Here is an 11,442-nt window from a genome sequence, read left to right as displayed (position 1 = left end):
TTCTCTTCCCCTCTTAAATGTCATCTCACATGAGTACAATATTTAAGGAATTCCCAGCGGGGATTTAGTGGTAAAAGTTTGTCAAACAGCAACCACAATGAGGTATTTCTAGCTTTACTGATAAGACTTTTGGCACTTGTCACGGGTGGTTTGTTGGTCACTTCACAGAAAAGAAACTTTCTTTAAAGAGGTGGAGCACAAAAAAACATGTTGGAGCAGGGAACTACATGAGATGGCAATTCTGTTCAGTGGTCCTAGCATCAATACGGACATTTCCATTATGTCTGCTAGCCCTTAAAGGGGACCCTACTACTTCCCAGTTAGCAAAGTTATCTTTGACTGTTATTACATACAGGATATCAATTCCTTTTCACTGTACTATAACAATAGACCAAGCCTACACAAGAAGTTTTGCTGTACTTCCACTGTTGTCTACTGGTTAAGGGTGAAGGAGAATTGATTAAAATACAACATTAATGCATCTAATAGCTGATACCCACTGTGACAACCTTGGTGTCAAGGTGTCCTGTTTGCCTCCTTATCCCACTTTCCTGCTGACAACCTGTAATTTGTGTGGTATGTTTGATTGGTCGTAATTTAGTTGGACAACTATCATTATTTCCCTTTTTGTCTGATATGCTGTAAAACTCAATCTGGACACTAACTTCATTGTCAAAGTGTAGAAATAATTTGTTGATATGATTTTTTTTTTTTGCCATCATGATTATATGAAAAGTCCTTTTATATTGGATTACTGTTAAAGGCATTGATGCTACAAAGTCAGCTGTTTTCTGGTTCAAGCTTCTCAAACGGATTTAGCTTGCTAAGAATTTGTCTTTTTAAAACTCTGTTTGTCAGAGGTGGAGTGTCTGAAGCTCTGCCGAGGGGTTTGTGTTTACAGGGACAGTTTGTGTCAGGCTCGTTCATGAGTACATTAGCAGAACCACAAGGCCAAACTAGAATACATGCTCTTATTGAAAGAAAAAGTTAACATGGAGATGTGACTGTAGAGGAATTTTTGCTGAAAATACTATAACTTGTGTGCTTGATCATAGTTGTGTGGGTGAATATTGTGAGATTTAAAATGTCAATAAAAATGTATAAAAACTGGAGCTGGAATGGGATTCTGTTGCTTGTTGAGGATTTCTAAGTGGGGTATTCAATGACAAACATAATATAAAAATCCTTTTAGACCAAACACTACTTCTTATGTAGTTACTGTTGGGGATGGGAGAGAAGATAGTTTTTTATTCTCTAATTGATGTGTATCAAGACCGAAATAGGAGCAGTAGTTCCAGTAGGGAGACCAAAAGGCTTATCATTCTCCCTTAGTTCTAATACTTGCCAAAGACAACAGTGATTATTAGGAAAAAAATTGAAAAAAATGCGCATGAGAAAGTTGTTTAATCTGAAGTAATTGTAAATAGAATATAAAAAACAAAACAGAAAAAGAGGAAAAAAATGACTATCTGTGCCATTTGAAAGTGTTGCCAGTTAAAAAGTGCTTTCTTGTTAGAAATATTTTTTGCACCTTGAACAGCAGTAACAACTTAAAATTGCCACGGTCAGTTAAGCTTACTACAAAAAAATTTTATATTTTAAATCTAGTGTATATTAAAACTTTAAAATACAGTCTAAGATTTTGTAAGGATCATTTTCAAGTTTAAATGCAGGAATGCTCACTTACAGTTGTGCTTGAAAGTCAGGGCACCCCTTTAAAAAATGTATAGGTTATTTTTTTTTTTAAATTAACTTTCATATTTATAGTCTCTCTGGTAAATAGGAAAAAAAGACAATATTATGAGAAATCATGAATGCACAGTTACTTTTTATTTGATAAAAAGTACAAAATTACAAAAATACAAATCTTCTTTTTGGCATGTGCAAATGTGAGGGCACCCTTCAGCATCAGACCCTTCTGTACTTAGTAAGACCCCCCTGGCAGATATCACAGCTTGTAAACACTTTTTATAGCCAACTACAATTCTCTGGATTCTATCCTTTGGGATTTTCCCCCATTCTCCCTTGCAAAAGGCTTCCAGTTCTGCAATAGTCTTGGGTCATCTTGCATGCACAGCTCTTTTAAGAACAACCCACGGATTTTCAATGATGTTGGGCTACAAGAAGATAGCAAAGCGTTTCCAGCTTCCAGTTTCCACAGTGCGAGGTATAATTAAGACATGGTAGGTGAGGGGAACTGTAGAGGTCAAGATTGGTGGTGCACCGTTCCACTAGGTACAAGTTATTTTTATAACATTTCATAGACTAGATTTATGTAAAGGGGGCTGCACGGTGGTGCAGTGGTTAGCACTGTGGCCTCACAGCAAGAAGGTTCCGGGTTCGAGTCATGGCTCGGGCACAGGATCTTTCTGTGTGGAGTTTGCATGTTCTCCCCGTGTCTGCGTGGGTTCTCTCTGGGTACTCCGGCTTCCTCCCACAGTCCAAAGACATCAATTTGGGGACTAAACTGATTGGATTCTCTAAATTGACTGTAGGTATGAATGTGAGTGTGAATGGTTGTTCGTCTCTCTGTGTCGGCCCTGCGATGGACTGGCGACCTGTCCAGGGTGAACCCCGCCTCCCGCCCGTTGACGCTGGGATAGGCTCCAGCCCCCCCGCGACCCTTAATGTGTAGGAATAAGCGGAAGATGACGATGGATGGATGGATTTATGTAAAGACTTTGATAGCTCCATATATAATTCAAATTGTACAAAGGCCACTGATCAAAAATACATCCTTAATATGAATTCAGTAATTGGAGCATGAACATTGGGTCATAAGAATGTTTCTCAAAGAGTAGTGAGCCTTTAAATAAGCCCATCAACCCTTCTTAACTGTAGGAGACGGAATGATGACCAACACAATACTGGGTACCAAAAATTGTGTCATCTTTTTTTTTTTTCTAAATTACAGGGCTAATTTAAAACATTTTTTGCATAATATGCAAGCATTCTGGCATTTTATCTCCAGACTTACAGTTGGCTGAGATCTCCTTTGTCCGGTACTGCAGGATTTCATCTAAAATATCGATACAACAGATTTGAAGGATAATCTGTGACATCCGCCAATCAGCAAGCATCCTTTGAGTTAAGCGTTTAAGAGAAGCTTTTGCCAGCTTGTGCACATACAGATGTGTGTATGTGTTTGTGTATGTGTGTTGTTTTTGTTTTTATCATTTTAGCCCTGTTTGTTTCAGTTGTTTTTTTTTCCCCACCAGTAGGTGTGTCGCATCACTGCCACCTTTTGTACTGATATTCCACCTGTGGGCCATTTCTGTGTTTGTATTTCTTTGGAAAATTTGAAATTGTGTGTTCATGATTTCTACCACGACTGCTCTAAAGCTACATGCGCGCACGTGCACACACATTCACACACATGCACACAGCTTTAAAGTTACTCAACAGGAAGGAAATATGACAACAGGAAGCAGATGAACAATCAAGCCCCCTGACCCTGTTTGTGTCAGAATGTGTGTGCCTCAGTCTACTACATGAAGGGCCATGCAAATAAATCTGTAACAGGTACCTCCTTCACATAAAAGGCCTTTTGCAGTCTCACTGTCCATATTTCTTTCTCTGTCTCTGTCTCTGTCTTTCTCTCTCTCACTCTCACTCCCTCTCTCTCTCACTCCCTCTCTCTCTCTCTCTCTCACTCACACTCCCTCACTCACACTGTCTCTCTCACTCACTCTCTCACATACACCCTAGCTTATTCCCTAGACAGGGACAAAGAGAGACCAAGTCAGTGCAAGTGCCAGATTCACACAAGGCAAGCCAGGCATAACCATGGAAACAAAGCCACATGGTCATGGAGATGGTCACTGGGGAGACAGAAGCTGCTAGCCTTTTAAATAGAGGGGGGAGGTTCATGATAGAATGGTAGAAATAATGAGAAAAATCCCTGACAATCCAGTAAAGAAATCCTTCAGTATGAAACAAGTATGTAACTGTGGCACTGATGGATGCAACTTTGATGTAATACAAATAAGGCTTTTTGAAGTGGAGGAAGGTATCGTCGTTCCTATAACTGCCAGAGACAGTACCCCTTCTTGGCCAAACTGCAACTGAACTATTGCTCTGAGAAACCTGTATTCAGGAGTCATCTTTGCTCAACCCAGAGTAAGTTCTCAGCCTTAACAGGAACCACAATTGACATATGTTTGTTCATTGGTTGACAAAAAGCCTGCACAAATAACGTAACCACTTCTTTTTTTTCTTTTTTTAAAAAGCTTTGACCACAGCAACTCACTTATAAATAACAATGTCTAGAAGATCAAATGGCCCACACCTACAGTCAATAGAGAGCTACTGATGGTGTGAATACAAACAGGAAAAAAATGCCTGTAAGAAAAACTCAAAACCTACAATTGCAATATAATTTCAACATGACCCACCATCTGAAGTCAGTACCCTTGTATCTCATACAGTACATTCTATGTACTTTCAAAATTATGGCTGCTGAATATGACTAGAACAATCCATGGAATGAGTCATAGTAAAATAAAATTTGTCTTAGTGGTGTTTTCTCAATGTACTGTATAAATGCAGTTTTTCCTTTCATTTGATGCATTGTGACCTTTAATCTTTGCTTTGTGTGGAGGTCTTCACCACCTACTCGAATGAGGACTACGATCGGCGTAATGAGGACGTTGACCCCATGGCAGCATCAGCTGAGTATGAGCTGGAGAAGAGAGTGGAGAAGCTGGACCTGTTTCCTGTTGAGCTGGACAAAGGTTTGGGTGCACACATCTGAACAAGTTATGGAGAGTAATTCAGTGAAGCCTCCAATGTAATTACACATTGCTGTACTGTTAGTGGACACCCACCGTCTGTCTGCTAACATCATCTTCTTATGGGATTAAATTTAGCGGGGATTAGCCTAATTAGCACCTCGTTATTCTGGAGGTAATGGATTTGAACCAGTAGCTATCCCTGACAGCTTCTCTCAGTACTGACGGTTTCTCTTATTTTAAAGGGTTATATATTGTATTATACATAAAGAATATGGATAAATAAATTAAAAGAAAGAAATGCAGTGTTCTATGCAGGAACTGTCTATATTGTAGATAGTGTGTGGTAAGATTCAACAAAATTAAATAGAAATATTGCATTTTGGTTGTCTCCATGATGCATGCTTGTTACAGTGTAAACTGAAAACATAGTGCCTTTGGCCCAAAAAGATAAATGAATATTGTTGTTTGTATAATTGATGACTGCAGAAAACTAGCACTCCATAAGATACATGACATGCTGTCTCTCCTTGTATGTTTTTGTTTCTCAGACAGTGATGGTTTGGGGATCAGTATAATTGGTATGGGTGCAGGAGCTGATATGGGTCTGGAGAAACTGGGGATCTTCGTTAAGACGGTCACTGAAGGTGGAGCTGCACAGAGAGATGGCAGGTAGTGGCCAGTCATGCCAGTTTCCCTCACTCTGACTTTGGGATACGCAGGAATTCATTCAGACTAGAAACCTGAGTTATTTTTTAAACGAAATATGATCATCTGACTAAAATTGTTTTATTTATTTGCTTAACTGCAAAAAAATTAAGTCAAATTTTACCTTCTTGCTTTTACTCTCAAAGTGCAGAAAGTGGGAACCTGTTTCACTGAGGCAATTACACCATCAATCCACTTGCTTGTAGCTACTACCTCTTTAAAGACCTTTGTGTCAGTGACTGGGCTGTTATTCAATGCTAATGTATCAGAGGCCAGTGTGTAGTGCTGTGCATTGAGTAAATCTCACTCCCATACACCTCAAGACACACACTGGTGACTGACAGTAGTGTCCATGGGATTAAGGCACCTTGCTGGCCCATCCATCTTCCATGCTGATGGTGTGGAGTTGAAGTCCAGTGGTGGAATGACAAGCACCAAAGATGCATTTAGTGATGCATTGTTAACCGTGCATCTCTGTTGACATGTGAGGCCCTGTGCTAGTATCTTGATTTGATGTTTATAGTTTGCTGCCAGTGCTTGAATTTTGCACATGTGCCACTGTCTGAAGAAGAGAGGCACTTTGAAGGTGCCATTCTTTGTCTAGTATTATATTTGCAAACAGAAACAGCTTTCTTTTAGATGACACACCTCAGATTTGGATTCATGAAACGAGGGAGGATGAATTTGTGAATGAATGAAATGTATTTCCATTCTTTTTGTATGCCTCTATTTTTACTGTTAGCTTTCCTATTCAGACTTTACAATATTGATATGTTTCTCTTGATGCCTAACAATGTTAAATGAACTCCACTCTGCACTTAAGGTAATTGTCTTCAAACTTTTCGAACAGTAATATAACCATACCTTGCAATGCCTGCAGGGAATATGAATAGGAATGCTGAATTATTGATGTCTGGATGGCCATTTACATTTGGCATTACAATGATTCAGTCTAGATTTAGTGTAGTGGTTTACCCTGCTTACATTCACACCTCTTTTAACATGTGTAACACTTAACTAATTATTGTAATTTGTAATTTCTTATTTTTATAGTACTTTCAAGAGCAAGTTTAAAACTGCAACAACAGAATTTCCCCCCGGGATTAATAAAGTATTCTGATTCTGATTCTGATTCTGATGTGTCTCCAGTGGCCGCCTTGTAATTCGATTGTCCTAATTGAATCTCTACTGTCTCACTACTCACATAGCCATATCAGCTAAATTGTTGGCTGTCTAGTGTTTGTTTGGTGATTGAAAATGCATATGCATAGATACTTGTGTTTAGTGTTGTCTGTGTGTCCCTGACTGAGGTGGATTGCATCGCAGTCTGTCCTCAATGAATCCTTAGTGCATTTAGTGGGAACACGATCTAATTGCAATCCAATCTCCCAAAACTCATTTTAATTCCAGGTATAAATGGCTTCTGACAATACTAAATTCTTGTTATTATCTGTATGTGTGTGCGTGCACGTGTGTGTGTGCATGTGTGTGGGTGCGTGCGGATGCAGGATCCAGGTTAACGATCTGATTGTGGAAGTTGATGGTACCAGCCTGGTTGGCGTCACTCAGAGCTTTGCTGCTTCTGTCCTCCGCAACACTACTGGCACTGTCAGGTCTGTAACACACACACACTCACTCACTCACACACTCTCTCTCTGTCTCTCTCTCTCCTGCGTTTACACAGTTATATCAAGAAGTACTTATTATAGATTTGTGATATAAATGATCTAATGATCTATATGTTAGGTTTTTGATGATTATGTGCTGAAATTTTCAAGTGTGTGGTGAAGGATTTCGCAGTGTGACAGTTTCTGGTTTATGTTGATGCCATTTCAATTATATATATTTGCATTGTGAATGCGAAGTGTTTTCAGGCTTGCCGTTTGCTGTGTGTTTGACTGTGTTTGTTTCAGATTCAGAATTGACGCATTTGTATGGTTTGCAGGTTTGTAATTGGTAGGGAGAAGCCGGGGGAACAGAGCGAAGTGGCTCAGCTGATCCAGCAAACTCTGGAACAGGAGAGGTGGCAGCGAGAGATGATGGAGCAGCGATACAAACAGTTCATGGATGAGGATGAAGAGGTACTAGCTGAGACTGACACACTCATACCGCACCGACAAACATAGACAAGGGACTGAGCAGTGACATGATGGACAGCCAGAGAATCTTCAGTCCTACTTCTGAACCTTGTGTTCCAAGAGGGTAACAGGCGGTTTGGTGACAACACTTATTGTGTTCAGTTAAACTGGAGATGTCAATAGCAAATGGCAGTTTCCATGGGAATAACATTAATTTTGTGGTGATTTATAGCTCACAAGAGTTTTCTCTAAATATGGATCACCAATTTGCATAGTTTAAGAAATGGGAAAGTCATAAATAGTTCTACACAACCAAATAACTGACTTTTATTTTGTCAACCACTGGGCATCATTCAAGAATATTTCTTTCTCTATTTCTTGTACTTTTTGCTTGGGGTAGGGTTGTAGGAGTGTGGCAAGCACTTGAATATCCTGGAAATGCTAATAGATGAGTTGTGTAAAGATGATTAATCCCACCTGTATGAAATACACACTCTGGGGCAGAGCAAATTAGCAAAATCAGTGCCCTCAAAATACCATATAAGGTCAGCTGTCCGTCACAATCGGAGAAGAGATTCATTCATGAAAATGGCAGGGAAAACAAGTAAGAAGAAATATGTGAAATAAAACTGAGTTCTCAGACATAGATAGATGAATGGAAACACGTATTTAGTCGTGGAAGTAGTAAAAGTAAGGAAAGCCAAAGAATGTGAAAAATGACTGTGTATAGGCCTTTACAACATGTCCCACTGTGTGCACAAGGTTCATGGCAAGATATACTGAAGAAACAATAGGAAATTGTATGTCAAAAAAGAATACCATCAAAGCAAATAGATCTATGACAGTAAGAAAAGGGGCCAAGAGGAAACAGTTAACACAGGCAGGCAAGAGGATATGTGGCCAGCTGGGAATGCAACTGTGAGGTGTTTCAATTGCTGCACCTTCAGATATCAACTTGACATCGACAGAAACAACATTAAAAACATTTCTAGTCTAATGTAGATGCACATGAACTGAAACCACATATCAGTTTAGTAATGTTTCAGGGAATAATTCAAGATACTCAGTAGGCTACATCTTTGCCCTTGCTGCTGTTGTTTGCTGCCATAGGCTAGGATAAGAGCATGTCATTTGTTCATTTATGCCAGAAGACCTAAACACACAAGAACCACGAATTAAGTCTTGCATTTTATAGCCTTTTTCGTATAGTGACAACGTACGATATAGGCTGTTAGCTCCAGTGTGTGCTCATACAACAGAGATGATTGTGAACTGAGTACTTTACTCTGGCCATGGGTTGATAAAAGGAGACCAAGACTTCCCTCTCCCTAGCTACTTCGTCCAGCTCCTCACGGGGATCCTGAGGCATTCCCAGGCCAGTTGAGAGACATAGTCTCTCCAACATGTCCTGGGTCTTCCCTGAAGCCTCCTGCCATTCAGACATGCCCTGAACACTTCCCCAGGGAGGTGTCTGACCAGATGCCCGAGCCATCTCATCTGACTCCCCTCGATATGGAGGAGCAGTGGCCCTACTCCGAACTCCTTCTGGATGATGGAGCTCCTTGCCCTGTCTCTAAGGGAGAGCGCAGCCTCACTCATCTCGGACACTGTACCCACGATCTTGTCCTTTTGGTCATTACCCAAAGCTCATGACCATATGTGAGGGTAAGAACGTAGATCAGCCGGTAAATTGAGAGCTTTGCCTTTCAGCTTAGCTCCTTCTTCACCACAATGGACCAATGCATAGTTGGCATCACTATATACACTTCACCAATCCCCCTGTCCCTCACTGGTGAGCAAGACCTCAGGGTAGTTAAAATTCTTCACTTGGTGGTTCCGAAGGTAAGGTCATGGTCTTTTCAGACCTCAGAATTTTTTTTATAAACAGCCCAGTATTGTAAAGGCCAGTTGGACACTGAGATATCAGAATGCTCTGTCCACAATCCAGGATGTAAAAGGGAACAAAAGCATTTACCAAGACTTGAGCGAATGCGGACAGGGAAGGGTAGAGATCGGGCTGGGCAATATGGCAAGAAATATCATAGCCCAATTTTTTTCATGGCAGTATCACAATCTCAATTGTATTACAATTCTTCAGTTTTCATTTTGGTTAAGAATATTTTAGGAATAACAGCAAATTCAGTGCCACAGTTTTGCTTACAAACATGTGGCTTATACCGTAAATTCTGGACTATAAGCCACGACTTTTTTTCGACGCTTCATGCCCTGCGGCTTATACTCCGGTGCGTCTTATACAAGGATTTTACCTTCACCCTGGGGTGTGGTGGGCAGCGGCAGCGGGCAGTAATTCCCTATTGTTCCTGATGGCAGCTCCAAGTACCGTACTTAGGGAAATTCCTAACCAAATGTTATGGTAATTTCTCTAAGTACTGTACTTGGAGCGTCCAGACCATGCTGCGGTGCAGTGTAAAAAGAGCATCACACTATATTTTCAGTCATTTGTACTCACCCTCAAGATGGAGAGCAGAAGAAGGAATGTTTATGATGCAGCTTTCAAGTTAAAGGCAATCAATCTGGCGGTGGCAGATGGAAATAGAGCTGCAGCACGTAAGTTTGGCATAAACGAATCGATGGTGAGACGCTGGAGGCGGCAACATGACGAACTGACCCAATGCAAAAAGACGACAAAAGCTTTCAGAGGTCATAATAGCAGATGGCCCGGACTTAAAAAACGCTTTAGAAGACTGGGTCAACACGCAGAGAACGGGCGGCCGAGGTGTTTCCACCGTGCACCGCAGCTTATTTACCGGTGCGGCTTATACGTGTACAAAGTTGATTTTTTCGCTAAAATAAGCATCTGCGGCTTACATAACGGTGCGCTCTATCGTCCGGAATTTACGGTATTTGGTTCCTTGTTCCTCACTATGATTTAATCTTGATTTATGTATTAATAAATTCTAAGAATACTATGTAGTGTAAATGTGTTGTGTGAACTAGCTGCTGCAGGTTCTGCAAAAGTAGCAAATCAAAATTAAAAAAATTGAACTCACCAGGAGAAATTGCTTGACTCACTATCTGACGTCCTGAAGGCAAAAAACATCCTTACGTTAGCACATTGAATACATGGCAGTCAAGCCAGGTTTTTTTTTGTACCGATACTATTTAATACATCTCTGGATTAAGTCATGAATGCAGACACAATCTTGTTAGGTTTCACAACATTTCTGGGATTTCCACAACAGACACAAAGCAGAAAGGATGATTATATGCACAGATAATGACAGGAAATGGCAAGCTCTCCTTTCTCCTGATGCTAATGTCTCAACTGTGGCTGTGTATAACTTTACAGGATGATTTTATTAAGCTGGGCTAAATGTTAAGTTCTCCAGCTTGTCAAGGTCGTTGACAACTGAGAGTACAGCAAAACTGTTTTGCAGACTGCAGTTAATAACAGATAATGCAAAGTCCCTCCTCTTCCAAATGCTTAGTTAAAATAAGCAGACTCAACTTCGTCCATGATTGCTTCCTTTTGTTTTACAAGACTGTTGTGGAAGGAGAGGGGAGATAGTGCCACATGTTTGCTCTGTTTAGTTTATGTGTTTAGCGACTATCCTGCCTTCCCTTAGTCAGGCTACATGGAGGTGAGAGATTGTTTTTGACGCGCTCAGATAACGACTGTCCATACGCTGGTCCATGTTCGGGAGACGTTCCATTTTATTGACAAAAAAGGTCACAACAAAACATGCCTTAATTGCTGCAGAGAAACTAATAAAAAGGATGCCGTGGGAAAACAAAGAAGTCAGGTGAGATGAGTGAGCTTGGCGAGCGAGCAGTAAAAACCGCATGACCCTCCACCTCCATGCGTCACCTGAGTACCTGCACCAGTGATTATAAAGAAAATGCAATACTGCCACCTGGGGAGACCTGACGAAAACCCAAGAGACAAACAAATAAAGACATGTGGC

General features: G+C 40.6%; 1 protein-coding gene across 4 annotated transcripts in view; it reads left to right on the top strand.

Annotated features, from left to right (window-relative positions):
- The window catches only part of LOC147245881 (neurabin-2-like), a 52,726-nt gene that overhangs the window by 28,723 nt on the left and 12,561 nt on the right, over window positions 1–11,442 (top strand). For all 4 annotated transcript variants that reach the window (XM_086184168.1, XM_086184167.1, XM_086184170.1 and 1 more), the window contains 4 exons: window positions 4,601–4,733; window positions 5,282–5,402; window positions 6,947–7,051; window positions 7,384–7,519. In XM_086184168.1, the coding sequence (XP_086040294.1) occupies window positions 4,601–4,733; window positions 5,282–5,402; window positions 6,947–7,051; window positions 7,384–7,519 (495 nt within the window). The remainder of the gene's footprint in view (window positions 1–4,600; window positions 4,734–5,281; window positions 5,403–6,946; window positions 7,052–7,383; window positions 7,520–11,442) is intronic.

Source organism: Aulostomus chinensis, chromosome 18 (assembly GCF_037954235.1).
Source record: "Aulostomus chinensis isolate RoL2024-O1b breed Wild chromosome 18, RoL_Achi_v1.0, whole genome shotgun sequence".
Taxonomy (NCBI): domain Eukaryota; kingdom Metazoa; phylum Chordata; class Actinopteri; order Syngnathiformes; family Aulostomidae; genus Aulostomus; species Aulostomus chinensis.
Note: the sequence above shows the minus strand (reverse complement) of the source record. Positions and strands in the feature narration are given on the sequence as shown.